This window comes from Astyanax mexicanus, chromosome 11 (assembly GCF_023375975.1).
Source record: "Astyanax mexicanus isolate ESR-SI-001 chromosome 11, AstMex3_surface, whole genome shotgun sequence".
NCBI classification, from domain to species: Eukaryota; Metazoa; Chordata; class Actinopteri; order Characiformes; family Acestrorhamphidae; genus Astyanax; species Astyanax mexicanus.
The window spans coordinates 25,869,763-25,896,758 of NC_064418.1; the positions used below are offsets into that span (position 1 = coordinate 25,869,763).

The following is a 26,996-nucleotide window of genomic DNA, read 5'->3' on the forward strand; positions in this document are numbered from 1 at the left end:
ATTTATTTATTTTTTTCCCTTTCCCAGTCTACACAGCCAATTGCCCAACCCACTCATTAGGACTCCCCCTATCACTAGTAATGCCCCAACACTAGGAGAGTGAAGACTAGCACATGCCTCCTCTGATGCATGTGAAGTCAGCCACTGCCTCTTTTCGAACTGCTGCCGATGCAGCATTGCCGAGTAGCATCACAGCGCACTCGGAGGAAAGTGCAGCGACTCGGTTCTGATACATCAGCTCACAGACGCCTTGTGCTGCAGACATCACCGTTTGGAGTGATGTGGGAAGAGAGCGCCAATTGTGCTCTCTCAGGTCTCCGGTACTCGATGGCAAGCTACATGAACAGGATTCGAACCTGCAATCTCCTGATCATAGTGGCAGCGCTTAGCCCGCTGAATTTAACTTTCCTCAATTCACAGTGTCACGTGTGTACCCACAGTGGACGATGCAATGTGCAGTCATTTTGACTGGCATTGTTTGGTAAAAAAATGTGACTTTGGTTAGAAAATGTATCCACATTCAACATGGTCAGTGCAGCTTTCTTTAGCTTCCAATGGACAAGGCAAAAGTCATGGAACACTGGTTACTAGTTCCTGTTGCATGACGTGGTATGTCAGTGAAAGTCAGTAAAAAAAAACAAAAAAAAACAGAAAAATAGAACTTTTATAAATAAATACGTCTGTCTGTTGAGATATTTTAGATAAACTGTTTAATTCTATTATTTTTTTTTTCTTTTGTTCTTTCAGTTACAACCGCTGGCTGTGCAGAGCTCGAGCAGAGGATCTTTCGGACATAGCAGCACTGAAAGCTTTATATCAAACCGGTCTGTTTTGGCCTCGGTTCTTTTTTTTTTTTTTTTTTTGAGTATTGATGTGTGTAAATGTATGATCATAGTCCAGAAATGTGGAGTCAGTGTGCACTTCCATGGCTTCTCCTTTCAGGGTTCTTTTCTCTTCTTCTCTTCTTTTCTTCCTGTCTTGCTGAGTGTCTGTGCACATGTGCGTGCTGGATCTTCCCTCCCCATGTGTTTGCACACTGAGCAGGAAACCTTAGTTCCAGCTCATTGAGCGCAACATCGGGGGGTTCTGTAATCCGCTTCTCTCGTTTCACAATTTCGGGATTAAAAATAGCCACCAGAAAACGGTTGCTGTGGTGATGTTTTAGATCATCCTTCCTTTGTTGCTCGGGTCAGGTAGTGTCAGAGCCGTGTGCGGAGCACTACCCTACTGAGTTCAAAACCAGCAGCTCTGTGTCATTTTCGACAATGCTCAGGCTGTCCAAAGCCCATAATCCTGAGGTTAAAAAGCTGCCATCCCTAACAGTCAGCAGGCAGTTTGCGCACAGCCTATAAAGCCAGCTGTAATTAACTTGCACACACTGTTGACTGGCATGACCTCAGTAGATGACATAATCACATTTTGCCAAAAGGGGGCAGACTGTCTCTGACCAAACTATGCATAGCTCTATTCATCTTGTGTGCAGCACAGAATAGATGAAAACATCTGGCTGCATTTAATTCACAATATATATTTAATCTAATTTACTCTTTCAGTACTGAACTTGGGTTGAGGAAGTGAAAATAGCTGAAACTGATTATGGAAATCTTTGGATTAATTAAATTGGACTCTGTAAGGGAATGATCTCAGCTGAGCCAGCTCAAAAACCAGTGTTATATTTTCATATTTAATTCCAGTAACTCATGATGCTGCTTGTTTTTGCCTGCAGGTGTCGATATGTTTGGAAGAACAGTAATGGTGATTGTAGGCAGGAACATTCCAGTAACTCTCATTGACATTGAGAAGGTAAGAAAAAAACTGTCAATTTTTGTCACTGTATTAAAGGTACCCCAGAATGGAAAACTGTATAATGAAACTTCAGTACATTAAAGTGACACTAAAGTGTGTCACAGAAGGCATTACCATTTTCAGTGGACAGTGCAGTGTATGGTAATGATTGTGACTGGTAAACGACTTTAAAAGTCACATCCACATACACACACATCACTCAGGTCAGAGCAGCATTCTTTAGCTTCGGTTGGACATAAAAGTCATAAGATAACAAAAGGTCAGTGTATGGTAACATTTGTTCTTATAGAGGTTTTATATGCACTTTATTTGTGCTCAATCTAAAATTCTTAATGTTTACAGAAGGCTATATTTCTGTATGTTCATTTATTTTTGAAGTCTAATTTTGTTTTAAACAGTTTAGTCACTATTTTAAAAGTGCCCTTGACTGGAAAGCTGCATTTTTTTCAAACACTGATATGTCTTCTTTCCACAAGTACAAATTCGCAGACATTTCTAAAACATCATAAGACAGTCACCACTGCAAGATATAGCTATGCACTGGAAATGTACAGCTCTGGAAAAAAAATAAGAGACCACTTAATAATGTTTTTTTCCTAGATTTTACTGAATTAAAAACCTCTGGATTATAATCAAGAGTAAGATGGATGATCACAAGCCTCAAACCATCAAAGATGAACTGCTTGAATTGTTGCACCAGGAGTGGCATAAAGTTATCCAAAAGCAGTGTGCATGAAAACTGTGAATAAAAACCAGGGTTATTCCACCAAATATTGATTTCTGAGCTTTATAACTTTATAAACATGAGCTTGTTTTCTTTGCATTATTTGAGGTCTGAAAGCTCTGCATATTTTTTCAGCCATTTCTCATTTTCTGCAAATAAATGCTCTAAATAACAATATTTTTATTTGGAATTTGGGAAAAAATTTTATAGAATAAAACAACAATGTTCATTTTACTCAGTCATATACCTATAAATACCAAAATCAGAGAAACTGAACTGGTCTCTTAATTTTTTCCAGAGCTATATATATATATATATATATATTATTTTTTTATCATAATTGTTATTTAGTAATTGATTTATCTTAGATAAGCAAATAAACAACTTAATTTATACAGCGGTGGGGGCAAAAAAAAGCCTATTTATGAAAACCTTAAAAAAAATAAAAAATAAATAAATAACGTTTAGCATTTGGCTAAATTTTGTTCATGTTTGGTTTATGCCAAAACATTTTACTTTGGAACATCACTGACAAAAACACAGCTGTAAAACAGGTCAATTCTACAAACCTGAAACTGTGATGCAACAGTCTTATTTATGCTCCTAATACTTATTTCCTAGCACACAGGCTTCTGTCTCTATGAATTAGAAAAACAATATACACGAAACAGTTGCAAAGATGGAATAACTGTTTTTAAAACTTTTTTTTAAATCAATTTATATAATCTGATACAATTTTTTAAAAATAGTTTGTAGCAGTTGTCGCAATCTTGCACAAAAAAGATGCACAGATGGCAACATAGAGAGGGGGGTAGCTCTTACACCCCTGGCATAACCAACAAGCTGACTGGTTGTTTTTATCTATAAACAGACCTAATGTTGAGCATTATGAGAACTCCTATTCATATTTCAATCGGTGGCCGGTCTTGTCATGTATAACGTCTCTGGTCACATACGCTCAGCCCACTAGCTAAAACAAACAAACTATGGCTCAGATGTGGTAAAAACTCTACAGCTACTTTGGGCAAGTGTGGTGTTTTTGAAATGTACTGTTAGTTTACATGAACCAGACCTCATGACCACAGCCTTGCATGTGCTAGAGGAGGAAAGGGTCCACAGTGGGGGAGCTTAAGTGGCACACAAAGAAGCAGGAGCTTGGAAAATAAGCGAATGTTCATGCTAAAAGCTAAAAGCTAATCCTAGCTGACTGGCTTTTCCATCTCTAATGCCTCTCTAAAACACCACACTGTAACTACTTCCAGATTGTTTGGCTGTTCTCTCTGTGTTCTTATTCTAGTGTCCAAACAAAGCTATGCTATGCTGTTCTATGCTATGTGGCTTCTGGGTCAGATGTCATGGTTTCATGAATCAGCCAATTGGAGCAGAGCTCAAAAAGTTATTCACAAATCCTGCGTTTTATTCTGAGGCAAAAGAACGGAGTTGTAAATAGACCTGTAATACCACATCTACCCCACCAAAGACATCAGTTTTATTATTGATGCATTAAAAAAGACTAACATTCTAGATAAAAAATATTCTGTGGCACCTTTAAATATTCATATCACTATTTTAAATACCACATGTTCATTTTCTGCTTCTGTACCTGTAGGCCTTGTTGTATTTCATTCATGTGATGGATCACATCACGGTGAAGGAGTACGTGATGGTGTATTTCCACACTCTCACTGGTGAACACAACCACCTGGACACGGATTTCCTCAAGAAGCTGTACGACATTGTGGATATAAAGTAAGTAGTGTCAATGTTTATGTTGATAATTAGGCCTGTCATAATAATAATTAATAATATTAATGGAAATACAGCTCTGTAAAAATTAAGAGACCACTTCAGTTTCTGAATCATTACTATTTATAGGTATATGTTTGAGTAAAATGAACATTGTTGAATTATTCTATAAACTACAGACAACATTTCTCCCAAATTCCAAATAGAAATATTGTCATTTAGAGCATTTATTTGCAGAAAATTTGAAATGGCTGTAATAACAAAAAGATGCAGAGCTTTCAGACCTCAAATAATGTAAAGAAAACAAGTTCATATTCATAAAGTTCAGAAATCAATGTTTGGTGGAATAACCCTGGTTTTTAATCAGTTTTCATGCATCTTGGCATGTTCTCCTCTTGGCATGTTCAGTCTTACACACTGCTTTTGGATAACTTAATGCTTTACACTCCTGGTGCAGAAACTTAAGCGGTTCAACTTGGTTTGATGGCTTGTGATCATCCATCTTCCTCTTGATTATATTCTATAAGTTTTTAATTTGGTAAAATCAAAGAAACTCATTATTTTTAAGTGATCTCTTTTTTTTTTTCCGGAGCTGTAGATGATAAACGATATTTTTTGTTACAGACAATAACAATGTAATCGAGCTATTGCTCTATGTGAGTCCAATAAAATACAAACACTGGAATTTAAACGCTAAATAATTAAAGCATAAATAAAATAAAACTGCAAAGTCGACATTCTATCTTACATTAATGAGCTTTTCTTGCTAAGAAAAACATAATGGGTGATTATCTAGGTCAGCAAAAAGGATTGAGGTCTTGTCCCTATTTTGCACAATAAGTAGATAATGTCGTTATCATGACAGAGCTTTTGATATTATTAAACTTTAATGCTAAAATAATATGCAAACCTGGCTGTAAAATCCATAAGTTCATGCAGTCGGCAGTGATTAGCCTTTGGAAGATGCTCCTATGCAGCTGTTAGGAGGCTAATGCATTTTCTTTTTTTTTACTTTTTTTTAAATAAGAATTGCTCAACACTGTTTTAAACTACATGCTGCCTCAGTTGCTTCTAATTTTGATGAAGTTTCTTTGCCAAATGCTGCTTTCTAACCTCAGATTTAGCCAAAAGATTACATGTGTTTGAGCTCTGGATTTTTTTTTTTTTTTTTTTTTTCCCTCACTTCCTGAGACCACTGTCTGTTGTCCAGATTTAGCGTAAAGATCCTGACCTTGCTGGCCATCACTGTTCTGTTGTAGTTAGCTAAAGAAAGTTCAGCCAGCGCTTTTGTAAAAGTGACCCAGTGAACCAGAGCTGTGCCAAATTACATTATATTCCGATTATAGTGACCATATTTGTGATGGAATCACAGACGGAATTTGGTCTGTGTTTAACCCATCCGTACAGTGAACATGCGTGTCCGGAGCGGTGGGCTGCTATTGTTGCAGCTCCTGGTGAGGTGAGGGTTGACGGTACGTCTCCACTGGCACATTACTTCAGCGCATATCACCGTTCTGGATCTCTCAGCTTGCCATGTGTGGACGTGTCCGTGATGTTTTTAGTTCAAAGGAAGCAACAGATGTAGTCAATCATAATTTTAAGATTTTTTTTTATCAACCTCATTGTAATGTACAGTTCTATAAATCCATATTCCACTATTTTCAGCTTCTCTTGTGTGGTTGGAAGGCAACTGTTTTGTGTGTGAGGCTTGTATGTGTGTGAAGTCGCAGCCTGCTGTTCCCCGATTGGCTGGATGCAGCGCTGCGGCTGGATTCATTTGAATAAAGTTGAGCTTCTGAACTTTTTCGCCGGAGGGCGGGGCTGGGTATAAACCCCAATACCTTGTTAATGATAACCCAGTGCTCTGACCTCTGAGCCACCAATAAATACCCTGAGATATAGTGACGGTCATATATTGTTTAGGGCCATATCGCCCACCTCTAGTTACAGTTTAATAATCTCTGCTGGTCTGTGTGGAATATCCAACATTTAAAAAATGTACTTCCCCATCTTCTTTCTAACCAACTTTCAGCACTTATTTATTTCTTTTCTCTTTTTCCTCTTCTTCTGTTTTGCTTTCTTATTGTTTTTTTTCTTTTCACTCTCTTTCCCGGTTTCGCGTTCCTGTCCTCAGTGTTCTCTGGTGTTGGCCGTTGTGGTTCAGTTTTGACAGAAAGCAGCATGTGTGTGTGTGTGTTGGATGTAGGAGTTGAACAGGCATGGAGGTTGGTCTCTCGCGCGTGAGACTCTCACCCTGGCTCTGCTTTCAGCACTTCCTTCCAGAGAGCTCTGCGTCCAGAATTCTGTAAAACAACACTCAGACCACTTGTGTTTTCTAAAACCCGTAAAGCCTGATGCATTAGGAGTGTGGATTAGGGGTGAAGCAATATATCATGATTCATTCTTATTAATTATTTGGTCTAATCGTTTGAATACTGAGCAGTTAAATATCATAATTAGAGAAGAAGAATGAGTTATGATATATTGCCACACACATACACTATCAAAAAGTAAAGGTGAACTACTAAACAAACTTTTTTTTGTTGCATAATTAGTTTAATTGGATGGGTGCAGCTCTGTGAGAGAATATGAATAAAATCAAATATTCTACACCTACCTAAAGTCTGTGTGTGTGTGTGTGTGTGTATGTAATATATATATATATATATATATATATATATATATATATATATATATATATATATATATATATTACTGATTTATTGATTTAGTTTAGTCAAATTGTGCTTTGTTGGTAACTGTTTAATAAATATTTTCTATTGTAGTTTTGCAGTTTTTTGTCTTTGAAAAAGCAAGGCAAAATGCACTTTTTATTTAATTTTACGATTTAATTTTAATTAGTGGTGAAATGTGGCAAAATTTATGACCAGGGAAAAAAACTTATTTGGTTTTCATAATTCGGGTTTTTGTCACGTTTCTGTTTGTTCAGCTTTGGTTAAACATTTCAGTTTGTACCCAAATCTTCGTATTCATTGAGGTTTTTATTGATTCTTATTAGGGGTGGGCGATATGGCTCTAAAATAATATCACGATATTTCAGGGAATTTTTGAGATAACGATATACGTGGCGATAAAGGAAAACACTAAAATAATGAATTCATTTCAGGAAAATAGTATAAGAGTATAACAGCATAATCATAATGTGGCAATATAAATAATATAGCATAAAATAAGATAATGCAGCAAAAATATTGCAGAATATTTAGTGCATGCATATAAACTGCAAACTAAAACAATATGGACAAATGGACAATAAAACAAAATCACGATATGGATTTTTAGTGATATTTCTGTGTCACGATATAGTGTATACGATATAATATTGCACACCCTTAATTCTTATTTTATTTAAGTATACTAATAGTCTATAAGTATGGTGATTATTTTTGTTATACAACCCAACCAATTGCTTTTGTGTTGCTTTTGCAGTATGTTTCAATTCATAATCCATCTTCACAGTGTTTTAGGAATATTGCTGTGATTTTCTAGTCTTGTTTGTCCCCCACACCCCTAATCCTCCTTTTCATCTGTCCTCCTCTTGCTGTTTTTAATCTCTTTTTATTCTTTCTCTCCCTGTTCTCGCCTTTTACATTTGAAATAACTGAAAGTAAACATGCATTTCATCAATGTTCTGGCTTTAGCATCTTAATAGAACTCCTGAAATCGTTGAAAATTGGACGAGGTTGACGTGTTGACGTTTTTGGGTGTGTGTATGTGTGTATGTGTGTGTGGAGGAATCATCCGGCTACTCCTGTCAGCAGTCACATCATCAGTAAACACCAGTGACTTATTCTGTTGGCAGCTGTTCATGCTCAGATTTCACATCCTTTCTTTCCGCTCTGTAAATCTTGCTTTTATTTGACCAAAAGTTTGTTCCAGTAGTTGGCAGGTTATTTAAGGCGTTTTCTATCGTTTGTGTGGTTGAGTGTTAGCAGTGGATTACGTATTGGGCTAAACTATCTATTTATTTTATGAATCTGTCTCTTACTTGCAGACTTTGAGATCCTTATGTGTTCTGGACTCGACTAGATGTTGTAAAGAAAGAATTTTGTGATTATCTCCTTCTGTTGAATTACAGTTTTTTGGTGTTACCACTGCATTCTTCTTTTTTTCCTTGTTTGTTTTTTTGGAATGAACCAAATTGTTGATTTGGACACACTGAAAATTCCTGTTGTCTGTCTGATAGCTCTGGTTAGTTTTTGCCGCATAATTGTGACCTTTTTCACTCCCAACGACTGCATATTACTTTAGGCCTTATATTCAGAATACCCATGAATTTTTAACAGGTGAAAACAAACCTAATCTAAATTTGAGAATTAACCAAAAATCTCATGGTGCTGTCTGTATGTGTCGCAGACTGTTTTTAAAAGAAGTATAAAGTTTCTTACAGCACTCTGTCCTTCACTTTAACTCAAAGCCCCTAAGTGGCATGTACTGAACCGAGATCTGAGAGCATCACAGGACAGTCTGTGAATGTGTGTTCCTTCATCCGACCTTGTTTACAGAATGTAGGTGTGCTGGGTTTAGTTCAGTGCTGGAAATGAATCTATTTAAAGCTCCTTTCAAAAGTCTATTTAGCTTCTATAGTTCTGTTCCAATCATATTATTAAATCAGATGCTTTAACAAAATGTTTTACCTTCTATACACATTCTATGTTCTAAGACAATGTCTAAAATAAAATGAAATTGTCATTTGTTGCATCAGAATTTGAAAATATTAAGATACTTAATCATTCTTTGTAACTATAGGAATGAAAGGTACATTAATTTAACTGATTAATTTTTTAAACTATTTTTGTAACTGCTCAGAACAGGGTCTTGACCATTGGATTAAGTCAAGATCAGTTAATTGGTATGCCTGTGATCTGATTTTTGGCCTGATATTGCTGGGGTCATTATGGGCATTTAAGGCTCAGTTTTGCTCAGTGTTATAAGGATGGGGATGTCCGTATTCTGCAATGATTTCACCCGTAGTTCAAGTGAAACACAACCACTGTCATTTAAGTACAACAGAGAAGGAGAAGAAATTGGCAGCAAAGAAAAACATATGGTGGAAATTTTACAGTGATTTTAGTGTGCATATCCATACATATGTTTTTGTTGTCAAAAATGTTTGAATCTGAACTTGGATGTATTGCTTAAAGGTCTCCTTCTACTAAAATCCATTTGTCTTGTTCTTTGTGAAATACTGAAGCTAAACAGCCAGGCACGTCTCGTCAGACAGGAGCTAACAGTGCTAGGAACAACATGGCAGTTCATTCCTCTGTTGTTTGTGCAAATATCACATTAGTATTATATGCTTTGACCAGTAATTCAGAGCTATGGAACAAATAGTTAGAATTTGTCTGTGGAAAACCACCAGCAAAGTTCAATTGAGATAGGCAGGTGTATGTTTAAAACAGTTCTGTTTACATTATTTAAAAGTAAAAATCCACCTGGGGTTTTTTGAACTTCCTGGATCTTGACTACCCACCTCTGTGTGTAACTTACTATAGGTTTACATAGGATCTCCGGTGGATTTTGTGTTTTACTGAACTGCATTTAGCAGGGCATTACACATTTGCTATGCTGTGTTTGCATATATAAATATTCATGAGCCAGAACCGAAATCCTGTCGTTCTTTTACTGTCCACTTCTCCACCGGACTAAAGCAGCGTTATACTGGATCACCAGATTTTTTTAGAAAAATCAGCTCACATGACATTTATTCAACAGAGACCACAAGACATTTTAAAATTAATGAAAAAACAATAGAATCAAACTTGTAACATCCATGTTAATGCAAAGAACGCTTAGAAGAGTGTGTGTACGAACAGCTAGAACATTTTGAAATTTGATTGCAGTTAAAAGCAGTAGAAACCAGTCTTATGTTGCTGATTTTTTTTAGAGTTTGAGTATTTATGAATGTGAAGTCTGGCTGGGTCAGGGGTATCAGAGTGCTGTGTTTCCAGTCAGAAGTACATGTGTCCCAGTGCAGTTAGGAGGAGCTGCTGTTAGATTTAACGCTGACTCTCGTACAGGCCAGAGAAGGCTTGGATAGGATGGTGTTCGTCTGTCGTGGGAAAGGGTGATGGATGTGCTTCTAACACACTCCCCCAGATTTGGACTGCAGGGCCGGAGATTTGTATCTGCCTGTGTGCTTTGGACGGCGCTTTGTGCTTGGACTGAGGAGAGGGGCACTCTGGAGACACTTGGACGTGTTTCTCTAACATTTGCTGCTTGCTCTCTGTACTAATGCATGTTATTGTTATGTGCTGTTAAATATTTCTGCTGAACCTGTTCAGTGTCTGTAAGGAAGTGATAAGTGAAGAAGTGATGGATGATGAATGATGAGGGATTTGTGTGATAGGAATTGACTCTATTAATCCTTTACTTCATTTTTATTGTTGTTTTTAGGTTTAAGAAGAACCTGAAGGCCTTCTACTTTGTACATCCCACATTTCGCTCTAAGGTAAATTTACTGATTCTGCATCTATTATACATGATTTTCCTGTTTTAAACGGTCACGTCTGTGTAATTGTACACTGAAACAGTTTTCCCTATCAGTGTTTAGACTCACTTGCCCTTTCTTTGAGTGATATATGGGTTATCTTCACATTTTTACACCAACTGGCCACTCTTTGTATCTGTGTGAGTTCACTTACTCATAAGCAAGTGAATAAGAGACTTTTGTGTACTATTTCAAGTGTTCACAGTTATAGCTGGGCAATTAATCGCAAATTAGTTGAAACCAGTAAACAAAACCTCTAATCGATATAATTTTGCGTGATAAAAAAATAACCAACATAATCTTATTGGTATATATATTTTTTATTGTGTGAAAACATCCCTCCCTCACTTTGCTTTTACAATGTCCTACCCCAATACCATTTCACATGACTTATTATATAGCATCATATTACTGTTATGGACAGTACCTCTAATTCACTTTAAAAAGTACACAAAAAAACGAAAATGATTGCTATTACTTCTGCCTATTTGTATATTTGTCTATTTTATGCTTAAAATATTTATATTTAACAGACATTTGTCTTTCATTGGACCTTCATGTTTCTATATGCAGCTCAGGACAAAATTAAGAGAACATTTCAGTTTCTGAATCAGTTTCTCTGGTTTTGCTATTTATAGGTATATGTTTGAGTAAAATGAACATCGTTCATCGTTTATTCTATAAACTACGGACAACATTTCTTCCAAATTCCAAATAAAAATATTGTCATTTAGAGCATTTACTTGCAGAAAATGAGAAATGGCTGAAATAACAAAAAAGATGTTGAACTTTTAGACCCTAAAATAATGCAAAGAAAAAAGTTCATATTCATAAAGTTTGAGCATTTGAGTTCAGAAATCGATATTTGGTGCAATAACCCTGTTTTTTGGCATGTTCTCCTCCACCAGTCTTACACACTGATTTTGCATAACTTTATGCCACTCCTGGTGCAAAATTTCAAGCAGTTCATCCAGCTTCCTCTTGATTATATTCCAGAGGTTATCGATTTGGTAAAATAAAAAAATAAATAAAAAAAACATTTTTAAGTGGTCTCTTATTTTTTCCAGAGCTGTATTTCTGTATATTTAGCATATTTTTGTTTTGTTTTATATATTTAGTTTTGTATATTTGTGTAATCCTAAGGTAGAGTAATATACCTGAGCCTCACCACAAGCATTTCAATGCATGGATGTCCTGACATGTGAAAATGACAAAAATTTTAACAAAACCTTAAACCCTAAAACATACTACTTACCTGTGTACTCCTGTGCCTATACTCAATTCACCCCCTGTTCAGATTACGAAATTATAGCATCAGGGAGGAGAACTCAAACACTGAGCCAACTGCATAACTCAAGCAGCTTATACCAAAGGAAAATGACATATCCATCATTCATTAAAACATTCATTCATTCATCATAATCAGGACAAAATGTTTAATTAACTGTGATATGGATTTGAAGTCATATCTTTGTACCAGAAAGTTTAATCCTTTTCGAACTTCTGCAGCAGAATTAGGCAGCAGATAATTTAGTCTCTTTAAATCCATCATTTCCAGTCTGACAAATTCAAATCAACTTAATGCTCACTGGTATGAAACATGTTCAGACACTGAGGATGAGTAATTGTGGTAAGCGCTGAGAAATGGCTGAAGAGGTGACTCTCTTTATAAGAGCAGCACAAGAGTGAAGCTGAATGTAATTAAAGATGAAAAGCTTAATATCTATTTGTCGTTTGTCAGCTGGTTGCTTCCTATTGGTTTAATTTGAGGAACAGCTTGAATGAACCAAATTAATGGACGGTTTTATAAAGAGAAAGGAATAATAAATGTAATATTTACTAAAAACATGACCTTACCTTTGCTAACTCTTTTTTTTTTTTTTTGGTCTTTTTGGTTTTTTTGCGGGACTGTTTCAGGTATCTACATGGTTCTTCTCCACGTTCAGTGTATCTGGTATAAAGGAGAAGGTTCATCACATAGAGACCCTCCAGCAGCTCTTTACCTGCATCCTGCCGGAACAGATCGATATCCCTCCATTTGTCCTGGAGTATGATGCACGGGTGAGTCTCTGTACAGTGCTGACGTCGTTGACTAATGTTCGTGTTAGGGATGGGAATCACAGGGCATCTCACAGTACGATATTATTATGATAAATTGCCCACAATAACAATATCACAATACTGTGGTTCCACTGTGCTCAATAAATCGCATGAATAAGGTGGAGAAAATTCTCTTAAATAAGTAAATACCAAGAACTATGGATTTATGAGCATGAGTTTAGGGGAAAAAAAAAAAAAAAAAAAAAAAAAAAAATCTTTACCACAGGTTTATTTATTCAGTTAGCACCTAACACCACCATATGGAGTAATGAAGCAGTAACTCTAAAGGTGGTAATTTTCTCTTTTATGGGGAGTTCTTCTGTGATTTTATTCCCATCTGGAACGACCATGTGCTTTTCTCAGATGTCCTCTGAGAAAATTACAGGCTTAATTACCTACTGTTTTTCACTTTGGGCGCACGTTTCCACGGAGATCCACGTAAACACAACAGCGAGTGGAAATGGAGGAGCTACTGAACGCGATGTCATGTGACCGAGAAAGCCAAAAAAAAATCACTGGTTCTCCTGTATTTTCAATTGCAGTCCGGATGCAAGAGTTAAATAAATTAATTTTATAAAGTTAAAATATTTTTCACAGACGTCCCCCCAAGAAACTAATCCCGTCCGGATAGGGCTTAATTCAAATTGAGCATGAGTCTTGGAATTTTAAATAATTATTGATATTTGGCACCACGATTCAATAATGTATTGCCAACAAAAACGATATGATGTATCTTGTATCTCATTATTGATATTTTGCCCCACCTGTGTGCAGCTACACTTCACCAGTTCTCCATACAGAAACACAATAACACTTAAGCAAAGACTAGTCCTGTCCTTTATTAATAACCTTTTAAAGTACATCAGTTTGTGTCAGTTCCTCTTTCTGAATACATGATTTACCTTATCTACTCTAGTAATTTCATAGTGACTGACATTCCAAAAGTCATTGGTTGGCTGTTGTAAAGTTTGATTCTCTTGTTTTGCACTGAATGTTACTAATAACTAATGAGAACTCCAAACCCCCACAGCTGCACTACTAGTCATTGGATAGCAGTGTGTAAACTGATCATGCAGCATTACCTCAAGAGACAGTTTGTGAACACCCACACTTGTACTTGATGGAATATTCCATCTGTTCTGTTCAGTTGTGTTGGTGCCGTTTAACATTCCTTTGCTGACGGTATCATGTTTGTACCGAGTACGCATCATAGGCTACGTTCACATTACAAGCCACACTGCTCAAATCCGATTTTTTGCTCAGAACGGATTTTTTTTCTTGACTGTTCAAGTTCATAAATGTAAGTGACCTGTAACTGTGTAATGTGAACCAGTCTGTCCCTGAAATGCCTCACATGCGCACATTGATACCTGTTTAAAAGTTGCGCCTTCACCAACAACAAAAAACAGCATATTTGAGAGACGACGATGTGTTAGCAGCTCATATGTGGAGCATCTTTTGCTGGAGTGGAGTGTAAACAGCTGGTCTGAAGTACATGCTCAGGTCGAGGAGTACATGCTCAGGCCAGGCAGTTTGCTTTTGCTGTTTTTTGCAGCTATAGCTGCACAGTTGCACCAAAAGATGTGTGGATACATAAGAGAAGCACATAGCGCATACACAAAAGACAAAAAATGCATGAATTCCAGTTTGACTGTTCACATTTATGTGGCGTGTCCATGGATCAGATACGTATTCAATTTAGGACCACATATGAAAGTGAATCCAAACCTATTTGAAAAAAATCGGATTTTGCATGTTCACACAGCCATGAAAAAAAATCAGATTTAAGCCATATTGAGCAAAAAATCTGATTTAACTTCAGCCTGGTAATGTGAACGTAACATTACCAAAGAAAGTGTCCCAGCTGCATCTGGCTAGAATTGTCTGTGCAAGTAGAGAAGCAAATTTGTCAGAAATCAAATCCACATTTAGTGCAGTAGACACCCACAGGCCAGAGGAGGGTTCTTTAGCTTTCATATGACAATGGCAAAAAGCCAGGAAGCATGGTCGTACTTCCTGTACCATGATATACGGCATGTATAGCTTTGTGTATATACAGTAGATACTATAAGTTTACAAATTTATATTTCAGCTAAATAAGCTTGTAGTTTAATGGATTACTAGAGTCTGTAAGTGCACTATACTGAAATTTTTCCCTCGAAAAAAAAAAAAAAGTGATGCAATTTTACATCTTATCTCTCCAAGTAGCGATTAGGTTGTGATTTGCTCATAGTAGATAAACTGGATTTTACTTATTTTTATTTTTTCAGTAAGTCCTTTAAAATGTGTTTGAAAATTCTATATTTAAATTAGTACTTTTTTTTTTTTTTTTTTAAAGCAAATTGCATTTAGTTTCCCCACATATTCTCATAATGTTTGCCTCTGAATATCCCAAAATTAGATCAGATACAGATCTAACATGCAAGTCAACTAGCAGAGGCACACTATGCATGCAGTATGTTGGTAGATACTTTGAGAAAGCATTTTTCACAAGGTCAATTTGAGTTACGTATTTTTTTGGATGCGTGTGTGCTTATAACTAGACCAAATGTTACATTTTAATATCTTTTGAAGCCAACGCTTAGGATAGATGATTGGGGTAATTTTCTGCAAATACCTGCAGAAAACGTAAGTGTTCTGAGGACTTTATTTAAGGTCAATTTACTTCAGATTTCTTTTAATGGGTTCCCCCAAGAGCTGAAGAATAGTTTGTGTGCAGTTTGTTATTTTTGGTGGTGCTACTAAAGAAAAGTATTTTTAATATTCTGTCGTGACTCAAAAGGAATTGCTAGAAAGGGAATTGTGTGAAAGTTTGGTCATTAGGGTCTGGTCACTTTCTAAAAGTGGGAAACCGTGGGAAATGAAGCTAACTTTTTTTTTTTTTTTTTTTTTTTTTTTCCTGTAGTATATTTAAGGCTAGGCTCATATCAACATGTGCAATCAATGTAACACATTTCACAAGCACAAAAAAAGGTCTGAGTCATAGATTGCTTACCACATATCACTAATAGAATTACTAACACCAATGTAAAAGTAGTTCTGCTGTGTAGAGCCTGCTTATTTAGAGCAAAAGTCTGGATCTTTTTCTGTGATGTACGACATGAGACATTAAAACCAGCAAACTTTATGCTAAATGTATGAATTAACAATGTATTAAAAACTAATGCAAGTTAATGTGTAAAACATTTGGTGGTTTAGGCTTGATGCTACACTGTAAAGATAAAAGTATTTGGACACATCACTTAATCATCAAGTGTAGGTGTTTCATTCAGTCACATTGCAACAGGTAAATTAAGTCAAACACCCAGCCATGCAGCCTTCCTTTACAAACTTTAGTAAAGGAATATGTGGGTTCAAAGAGATGCATTGAGCTGCATTTCAGTGTGGTACTCTAAAAGGATTCCACTGCTGCAACAAGTGGGTGAAATTTCTTACCTCTTACGATCAGCTGTGAATGGTATCACTGAAAAGTGGAAGCGTTTAGCAGTTAGCCAGAGCAGGGTGTGCGAAGGCTGAGGTCAGCATACAACTTGTGGAAGCCTCCTCTGGCATTATCATCAGCACAGAAACCTGTGCACTTGTAGCTACATGGCATGGATTTTCATGGCTGAGTAGCTGCATGCAAGCCTTGCATCACCAAGCACAATGCCAATCTTTGGGTGGAGTGGTGTAATGTATACCACCAGTGGGCCCTGGAGCAGTACAAACACGTTCTGTGATGTAACAAATCATTCCTGTCTGGGTTTGGCAAATGCAACAGGACAATATAGCTGCAAGCAGCAAGCATGAACTGGCACAGTGATGCCAACTAAAGCAACAGTGCGCCTAACATTTCAACGCTGAAAAGTAGAGATGGACCGATCAGTGTTTTTGGGGCCGATTCCGATCGTCTTTTATCTCGATCGGCCGATCGCCGATACCGATCTTGGGTGGGGCCAAATGCCACATAAATGCCACACAGGTGCCAGACAAACCTGGTACAGATTCCCCTAATTACATCCACACCTAAGCAAACACTGGTAATTTACACTGATAGAAAATGAACAGAAAAGTGTTACTGACCAAAATAAATGCATTTCAGGAGAGATATAAGTTATAATAAATAAATATACATATTTATTAGGTACCAAGTTTATATTTATATGTCAATATCGCAGGAATGTGTAACATCAGCCGCCGCAGCCTGTTTTTCTGAGTCAGCTTACTGCTTTAAAGGTCACCTTCCGTCGTTTTTTATTTCATTTTAAAATGTCTAGTTGTGGTCTCTAGTATGAATGAATGACATGTGAGCCGTTTTTGTAAAAAAAAAAGTGCTCAGGTGTCTCTGTATAGCTCTTTTTTAATGGACTGTTTTAGGGGTGTGTCCAAAATGACCGGATTCCAGCTTTGCTCATGAATATTCATACATGCAAACAGCATGCAAATATCTCTCCTCTGATTGGCTAGGAGCACTGCGACGCCCCTCCACCGCTCTGCCGCTCACTGCCTCCCACCTCCTAACTGATGAGCGGTGATGTTGCGTCGCTTCAGCTCCGCCTCTGGGAGTTTCTCGAGCCAAGGTGGGCTGGTCTGTGAGTTTCTGCCTACGTAGGCAGAAAGATAATTCAAAATTCACCCGTTTTTCGGAGGGGGGGAGGGGGGATTTCTTTGCTTAGCTCCTGCAGACAATGGGGGCTGCAAAACAGTTTAATGTGCAGGTGTACACATTCAACTCGGAGAGACCTACTGTATTCCACAAAAAACAAGAAAAATCGGATTTTCGCGGAAGGTGAGCTTTAAATATCTCATTTACTGTTAATATGTAGATAATAATACAATATGTTAATACAAAACGTTAATCTAACGCTCCAGCTAGACCTTAGATTGGGCAAAAAATCCAGTCTGTCTCTACCCGCCCTCAAAAACTGTAATTAAGAGCGCGGACCTGATTTAAAATACATAATTTTAGTATGTAAGTTAACATTACAGCAATAAAACAGAGCTTTTAATTAAATTAACAAAAATCTATTTTGATGATGTTAATAAACAGTACAGCACGGAAAAAGCCTATTTTCTTTTACAAGGGACGAGGACGTGAATCACTTATCTAACCTGCCTGTACTGATTTCTGCCCCCAATAACCCTTTCAATAACCACTAATAGCTCTTAGAAGTCTTCAGTAGCCTTCAACAGTTCCACTAAACCGCGTAACTTTAGTTATAATTCTGAGGTTAGCAGCGTGCTAACTGACCTGTTTATAATGTAATCCGAGCAGTTACTCCGTGACTGCTGCTCTAAACTGCTGCTGTTAGTTGGTTGGGCTGAAAGATGAACTGAAGAGAGCTGTATTATGCAGTTAGTGGGGTTAAAACCTTTATTTTCTTTTCACTACGTGGCGGATTGATCCTACACAGATGAACTTTAGAAACAGTAAAAACGCTCCAGACTGGCAGAGCCTGTCTCTCTACGGGAGGTCTGTGCAGAACCCTGCAGCCCGTCAACAGCAGGTATTGCCATCCCGTTAACAAGCTTGTTTATATAACTTACATTTAGCTATTTAGCATGTAAAGTCCAGAGTTCATTAAGACTGAATGAAACGTACATGATTTAAGTGGATATTGGAACACCCAGGCGCTGTTTGGTTGATAAACCGTTCAGTTTGGAAGTTAGAAGGCTTACTGGGTAGGTAGCTTCATCTAGTTAGCGTTAGTTAGTTAGTTAGTTAGCTAGCTAGTGTTGGCTAGCTATGGTAAGATAGCTAGCTAAGTAGCTAACGCTAGCTATGTTATCTTTTAACTGTCAGCTTATCTATACTTTGGGTAAAGTTACCTCTTGCTGCTCTGCTGGGTGGGCGCATTGTTTGGCTCGTACAGCTGCTGCTTTCATAGTAACGTTACCCCCAGTCTGTTGGTCTGTACATCCCAGGAAAAATAAAAACGGAGGTGAAAAGCCTCGGACTTCAGCTTATTTGTCCGGCACTAATGCTCCTGACTCAAAAACCCTCTCCTCCATTGTCCTGGTCTAGAAAGTGCTCGCTCCTAACCCCTAGCATTGCAGCTAACTGGAGGATTCTCGCGCTTCAGCGCCGCTAGCCACCGCCGAAGAACAGCTGTCCGCTTAAAAGGCGAGGTGTGAAAGTGAACCTTTCTCATTCTTATAAAACTTCTTATAAAACTTAATGTTTATATATATTACTACACCCAGGGGCAATACAAAAGTGCCCCCCCTTTGCAGCGATTTTTGGTTTGGCTTTTATTATCTATTGAGGAACTAAGTTACTGTAGACTAATAGTTTGTTAGTTAGGCGTGCAAGAACCAACCTCGTGATGTCACGTTCAGCTCTGGGACAAGATGGCGCTGCGCTTACTTAAAAAAATGACATTTAGATTGCTTATTATTTTAATTCAGTTTCAATGACAGCTGTTAAACTTTTTAGAGTGAAAATACATCTTGTGAATTATACTAAATACTTGAATGTTTCATGTCCACTTTAACTGCTTAACACTAAACTCCTGAATCAGATCGGCTAAAATCAGAGGAATATCGCAGATACTGTATTTTGGCTGAAAATCTGCCGATACCGATACACTGCCGATCGATCGTCCCATCTTTACTGAAAAGAGCAAACGTCCCTGACTTCTGTCCATTTAGCTTTACAAAGTGAGGTTTATGAAGCATATCCCAAAGGGTGATATGGTTTTAAGTTTGCAGCCAACATTATATTGTCATTACACATACAACCACTGGCAAAAAATATGGAATCGCCATCTTGAATGTAGTTTTTTCAATTGTCCTTTTAATTCTCTTTCTTTAAAATTCCATCCTTCTGCCATTTAAGAACATTTAATATATATATATATATATATATATATATATATATATATATATATATATATATATATATATATATTGAATTTAATATTCAATGACTTATGACTTTTGAGTTTTGAGAACTACTGTGTATAAACAGTGTTTGTAATAAACTTCCTGTGCACTTCTCACTTCACAAGTTCTAAGTGCCTCGTTTTAAATGTCAGATTGCTTACCACATATCACAAATAGCATTACTAACACCAATGTAAAAGTAGTTCTGCTGTGAAAAGCCTGCTCGTTTAAATGTCAGGGCCCTCAGAATTCTACCAATAAAATGTGGAGCTACTTTGAGCTTGTTAAAGGCATAAAAATACTTATTTCTGTGCAGGGGCAACACTCCCTCGCTTAGATTCCTGCTAGATTCTTAGAAACTTGTCACCATCATTGATCAGTGTTTATCCTCGCCCACCAGAAAACACCTCAGACCTTATATATGTGTGAGTGTTCACAAGCCAAGCCCTTAAAGTAACGCTTCATAATCAATTTACATACTGTTGTAACTTAATAGATGAAAACTTAGACTCTTAATAGAGTGCAATCAATATTTTTGTTTCATGTAGCTAATTTTTGAGGTCATCTGGTATACCACTTAGGGATGGTTCATGTTCCACTAGTGGTAAACATACCACAGTCTGAGTAGCACTGCTGTAGTATATCAGATCACTGTTTTTCAGCTGAAACCCAACAAAATCATTTTAAACAAAGGAGCTGATCTAAATTCCAGGGGCAGCGTGCTGTTAGTTCAGTGATGTGACACAGCCCTAAATACCAACATGCTTCCACTGTAGATTTCTGAGATAGTTTTGGTGAAGTGAATTGGCTGTAGGTGTGTCTGAGGATTAAGGTGGTGAAACAGTGATATGATTACCACATGCTGCTTTTTCCAAGAAAGCTGTATATTTTCCTACAGGCTGTCATTTTTCTCTCTTTGGCGCTAATCAAATATGCATAATAAACCTTTTCCAAGAAGTGAGCGCAGGCAGTGCAGGGATGATATATTTATTTTATTACTCACATCCTCTACTGTAACACAAGCGGATTTGTTCTGTGGCATCACTTGCAGTTGCTTTTGGCTGGAAGGGCTGGATTTGGTAGATTGGCTTCTGGAGGCTGTGAGGTTGCTTTCCTCTGTTCTCCTTCTCTCTTGTCTGATTCAGCCTCGAGGCTGAATCCAGGCTTCAATACAGCTGCAGGTCCCCATTAGTCTGGCTGAGAGGATAGGTGGAGAGACACAGAGGAAATAAAAGATCTCAAACACAACAGCGGGCAGCTGTGAAGAAGTGATTATGCTTTGTATGAATGTAATGGATAGTCCTGCTGTTAGAGCCTGCTGACAATCCCGTGTTTGTGTGTGCAAGTGTGTATGCCGTGTAACAGACCAGTCACTGAGGCATAATCAGTCTAAAAAAAAAGTGTCCATGTTGTGTTTGTGTGAACGTGTGTGTTGGTGCAGAACTGCAACAGTTAATTACTCACCCAAAAATCTGATTGCTGGCAACAGATGTGCTGTTTGATTGATTAGTGCTGGAGTGCAGTTGCTGAGAGAGTGAGAACATGTGTAGGACTGGTACACTTTTGGTCAGTAGTGCACAGTATCTACGGTTTATTTAAGTTGCATTTTACACTGCATTATTCTAACAGGATGGTGTTAAAACATGCATTAAACAGAAGCAAAAAAGAATGTTTAGACCACTTTCAAAAAAATTAAAAACTGCTTCCAAAAATCTTCAAGGTCTTTTAAAGCTTAGTCATGGCTTCCACAATTCCTCTGATCTTTGAACAGCCATGTATTAACACTGTTAATTACTTTTCAGCTTCATCCACAAGCTGAAAACACTGGGATGTGTAACACCAGGAGACATTTTTTCAACAGAATGTAGGATGTTAATACAGAAAAGAACAACATTTTTTTATTAATTGCATTGATTACTAAAAGCTGGAATGACTACATTCAAATAATTAGCCTAATAAGTAAATTCTGATTCTGTGCTCAGATTAGATTTGCCTTTGCCTTATCAGATCTCAATGGTTCCTATCTATAACTGCAAAAGCTGTACCTGTTTTGAAATGTGAACAAATGCTTCTTGTAGACAATTTAGCTAATAATGATGTCAAATTTAAATGTTAAGAAAAGTTTTCCAACAAAAAACAAAATCTGCATTAAAATATACTGACATGCCACATGTCGGGGAACAGCAAAGAGTTTCATGTCTCGTTACTTTTGCCATGGAAGCTAAGAAATTCTACACTGACCTGTGGGGTATACATGTGGTGCCTCATGCACTGAATTCGGATGTGTCTGTTGTCTGTTAACACTGACAGTTCTAGCCAGATGCTGCCGATAACAATTGTCCACTGTGAGTGGTAATGCCTTCTATGACGTATTTCTGGTACAGAAATGACGCTGTGGATTGAGGAATGTTAAATGCCTCATAGCTTCAGTAGTAAAATGTTCTATCCATCTGGCACCAGCTATATCAGACCTCACTGAAACTCACTGATCAACACTTTACATGTGCTTCATGATTAATGTACATACCTCTATCCAATCTACTTTAGGCATATTTGTGTATGTTTAATTGCTACAGAAAAATGTAGCAAAGATGTTAACATGGGTGTATTAAAATATGTTGTCCTTCAAACTGTTTAACTACATAAACTGTTCATGTTGATTTGAGCCCTGCTTTCCCCTATTATTGTTCATATTTGAGGTACTTTTCTATTCTTAATCCAAGACAATTCGTAGCTAGCCCTTCCAGCAGTGAGACATTAGTCATTTCTGACTCTCTTCCAGTGGGTTTGGAGTTGTCTTTGTCTGTTATTTGTTATACCTCGTCTGTTATTTCATCTCCAGATAAAATTGGCGTCTGCTTGAATGCCAGGTTTGTGCTTTTATTGCGAAGCACAGTTTGGTTCATGTATTGGATTATGTATTAGTTTGTGCACGCTCCTCGTTTGGTCTGTGTGTCGGAGCATGTTTTGGCCTGCAATCCATCATCTTTTGTCTGTGGTTGCACTTCAGGATGACCCTGCCGAAGCATTTCCTTTTGGGTTTTGATTACTTAGTCATGATAAAGAGAGGAAATGGCAGCTTGTGTAAGTGCTTAATTATAACTGCTCTTGGCTTTCTCTGTCCTTTACTAACCCTGTGAATAGATGCACTGCCACAGAACGCACTGCTACAATCGGCCGAATTACCCAGTCAGCACTCCACACAGCATTGAAAGGCACTCAAAAGGTTTTTGTAGTCCGGACTGTGTTTGCTTTTTTCCCCCCAGCAGAATGACTGTTTTAAAGGAGTGCTCAAACTCAATTATTTGGTCATGGACAGGGCAGAATAATCTGCTTTTGTTTTAAACTGACCTGCAGGCTTTAGACCCTGCTGCTGGACTTTACTCAACTCTGTGGTCATAGCCGTGGTAAATTACATCAGTCAGGGCAGCAGAGCAGGCCTGAGGTAGCTCCTCAGCTCCTCACATAGCACGTAATCCACTAAAGGGTTTGGTTAGCCATTGAGAACTCTTTATGGACTGTAAGCCTACATTGAACCTATGTAGGTAAAACTGTGCAGAGTCTTTTATAAAAGGTGTTTACTTCAGGGAAGTTGAACAGATGCCAGTAACAGCAGTACTCTAGTGGTGGCCTTAAAACCAGTGTCTTCTAGCTTGTTCTGCTACTCACGATGTCCACAGCTGAGATTCATCTACATTTCTCTGGTTATGGTTATAAATAGGGTTGTGTATGGTTTTAAAATTTTCGAATAACGGTCCCAGTACTGACAAGTGAGAGAAATTTCAATACCCAGCCCTAGTTATAAATTATGAATAAAATAATGGAAATTGAATCAGATTTCGGAAGGCAAAATTAATAACACAACAAATCTAGTCTGAAATATCAACGTTAGCCATGTATTTCTTCCTGATGAGTAGTGCTGTGCTGTTTTGATTATTTGGAGTAACGTAGCCTACTTTTTAGATACTTAAATGAAGCTTTAAAAACTATTAGTTCGAATAATGTTTTTTCTCTTTCTGACTCCCTCCTAGCTAATGTCTCTCTCTCTTTCTTAGATTACGTGTCTCTTTCTCACTCACTCTTAGCTAACATCTCTTAGTCACTATTAGATACCGTGTCTCTAATTCATTTTTATCTAATGTCTCTTGCTCTCATTTTCTCACAGCTCAGATAATTTTAAATCAAAAATATGGGATTGAGATTGGCTGATACACAGGATTACAGTATCAATAAGTCCCTCTAGTTACTAAATAATGTGCCTTAATGTGTAAGCCCTGGGGTGTTAAGTAGGGGTGTGACAAAATATTGTTATTGCGTTATAGCATTGTTTTCATTTGTGGTACATTATCGATACGTGTCAAATAAGAGTGAGCGAGTTAAGAGTTGCTTAGTAATCTCGAGTTGTTTAAAAGTACTATAGAACCAGCTATAACAAATTGGTTTTAAGGCCCTCTAACTACAGGACTGCAGTTACTGGGCACCTTTATAAAGACTCTACATAGATTAAGCTACATAGGCGCAATGTAGACATCAGAGCCTATAAAGAATAGAACCCTGAGTTGATTTTTGGTACAAGAGAGTTAATGTGAATTTAAAGGCACGACTAGCTACAGTCCTAGCTAACTGGCTGCAAACACTGCTCAATTTAATAACTGAAAATAACTATATGCTATTATAAATAATCAATAATTATGTTTGTTAGAGTCAGTCATGATGAGCAGTTGAACTGGTGGGCTGTGCATCAGTGGCTACTGAAGTGAATCTTTCATAACCCTCATAACCCCTTTCCCCTCCCCACATTAAAAAGAGGTCAAAACAGACGCACAAATGAAACAGGAACGTAAATGTAGTTTTTTGCCTAGAACCTAATTTCACTCCATATGAAATATATTCGAGAACTATCTTGCGATATATCGAGTATCAAAGAATCATGATATCATCACGTCATGGGCAACATTGCAATTCCCATTCCTAGTGTTAAAGGGTTTTTAATATACAGAAAGTTTGCATTGAACTGGGCAGAAAATGGCTCTCTGTACAAGAGTGGCATCAATGTTTGGCATGGGCATTTTTGTTTTCCCTGCTTCCATGCACCCACCTCAAATCCATAATTGCATGTAAAGCAGTTGATTAGTTTGGTCGGGGTTGCTGCCTGGTAAAAGGGGAAAAAAAAGTCCAATGGCCGAGCAACTGCTTAGAAAATCATTAGAATACTGTTTGCATACAACTTTATGTAAATACCATGTTGCTTTGGAATTTATGCACATACTTGACCTGTTCTCTTCTTGTCCTTGGTGTTGTAGATGAACGGGCCGTACTGCTCGTCCCACTCTTCAGGCCTGTGAAGTAAACTCTGATGCAAGTGGATGTGACTGAACTTGCCAGCGTCTGCCCAACGCCTGAGAAAGCTCACAGCTGGACCTGATTTGGAGCTAAATGAACTTAGTATGTGCATGTGAGCTAGAAAAAGCCTGTTTCTCCAGCTCCTATGATACGTGTTTATGTGAGTTAAACTGCTGTGTTTACTGGCTCACAGAAGGTCACAGAAAACCATCCTCTTCCACCAGTCCGGAGCTGCCGGCTCACTTGTGCTGCTGATGTGTTTATATTGGTAAACTGATCTTACTGATGGACACGTCACAGACTGGACATTGCAATGCAAGGAAAGGATGATTTGACAAGTGTGCTCAAATATGATTGCATATAAAATAACCAATTTTGTATGAGTGTTAAAAAGGTGTGTATGTCAATGTTTATAAGTGTATATTCTGTAACTGGAGTCCAGAATACTCACTTTTATAACGAATTGTCTTTACTGACCTTGTCCAGTCACTGGTGCCTCACTGGTGTTCACTACAGTCTTTACTGTCCTTTAATTTTGTGTGTTTTTCACGCTTTCACCAGAACAGCCTCTTCGTGTATCTCTTTGTTGAAATGCCTACATGAGCCATTTAACAGATCACAGATCTGCCTTTCCAGGCCTTAGTGGTGACCTGTTGAATTTAAACAGAGGTTAATGAAGATAGTATAGATATATAAATAATCGCTTGGTCATTTAAAAATGTAAATTAATATTTTTATACTCTACAAACACAATGAATACTGAATGGTCTTTAGTAGTACAAGCTGAAGTATGATCTCTAAATACTTAATTATTATTATTATTTTTAATTGCACTCTTAAGATTATCACTTGCCTTTCTTTTCTGTGTATTTCTTCTGTAAAGTATCTGTGGTCAATTTAATATGTATAGTTTCTTTGTGGATCTTTTCTAAAACCAAGTACATTTTTGTTACATTACCATAAATTGGTTCTTTCTTTCCACACAAATGCACAGCTGTAACTCCTGCTACTGAATGGTACTACTACACTGTGCATTCTCATCAATAATATAATCTAACATCAGATTTCCACACATGGCCAAAGGTACTTTGAGAATTGAGCGTGGGAGTGATTGTATGCAGTTAACTGAATATGAAGTCTTGTTGGTTCCAGTTCGAGCTCTCTTTAGTAAGCCTTTAAATAAAGGTGCCACAACTCATAACTCTGAGCCACATTCCATTCTGAAGGAGAAATTTATACCAGTACTGGGAGGAATGTTTGTTTTATTCAAAGACTGTGAATTAAAAATCTGATCTCTCCTTATGGAACATATAGTAGTACATAAGACAAAAGGTTCATCTGTTTTTTTTTTGTTTGTTTTTTTGTTTTTATGAATTAATCGAAAGCTTACAGTTAAAAGTTATCATAGTTAATAAGTGTTCCAATAGAAATGCTCCAAAATAAATGAAATATTAAAGCTGTTTTCCTTGTCCTGAAATATTGCAATTTGTGTGTGTAGCAACAATGATGCATGACATGCTATAAAACACAGTACACTCTCTTTCCAAGATCTTTAAGATTATTAAAAAAGTCTTCTTTGCTACTTTGTTCTGTAGTAATTCTCTGTATGTAAGGTTTTGTCGTTTTGTCCAAGCACATAAATAGTCCAAGCACATAAACAGTTAGCATTACATTTTGAACAGATCTGAGCAGAACTCTGAACTGTGGACTGATATTCCTACAGAAGTTCAGCGTAAAAACATGTCTGTCAGATTTTGTGCATTTTTGTAGAAAAATACAAGGCTATAGCTCAACTGTGAGATCAGTAATGCACTACAAATCTAAAAGATGATGTTAATCAGAAGAAAGTAATTACTAACTGTGTGCAAAAAGGCTAAAGTGGAACTATACTCACAAATTTAC

At 37.3% G+C, this 26,996-nt stretch overlaps 1 protein-coding gene and 1 long non-coding RNA gene across 2 annotated transcripts in view; one reads left to right on the top strand and one right to left on the bottom strand.

Annotated features, from left to right (window-relative positions):
- The window catches only part of gdap2 (ganglioside induced differentiation associated protein 2), a 49,421-nt gene extending 22,745 nt beyond the window's left edge, over positions 1–26,676 (top strand). Inside the window, exons 9-14 of the mRNA XM_007255608.3 lie at positions 748–824; positions 1,727–1,803; positions 4,140–4,279; positions 10,694–10,748; positions 12,705–12,848; positions 25,055–26,676. Coding sequence (XP_007255670.2) covers positions 748–824; positions 1,727–1,803; positions 4,140–4,279; positions 10,694–10,748; positions 12,705–12,848; positions 25,055–25,096 — 535 coding nt within the window. The 3' untranslated portion in view covers positions 25,097–26,676. The remainder of the gene's footprint in view (positions 1–747; positions 825–1,726; positions 1,804–4,139; positions 4,280–10,693; positions 10,749–12,704; positions 12,849–25,054) is intronic.
- On the bottom strand, positions 20,723–21,507 carry LOC111194929 (uncharacterized). Its single transcript, XR_002651377.2, has 2 exons — positions 21,216–21,507; positions 20,723–20,948 (listed from the first exon to the last, which is right to left on the bottom strand). It is a non-coding gene; the product is annotated as an uncharacterized LOC111194929 (long non-coding RNA).
- Positions 26,677–26,996: the final 320 nt, after the last annotated feature.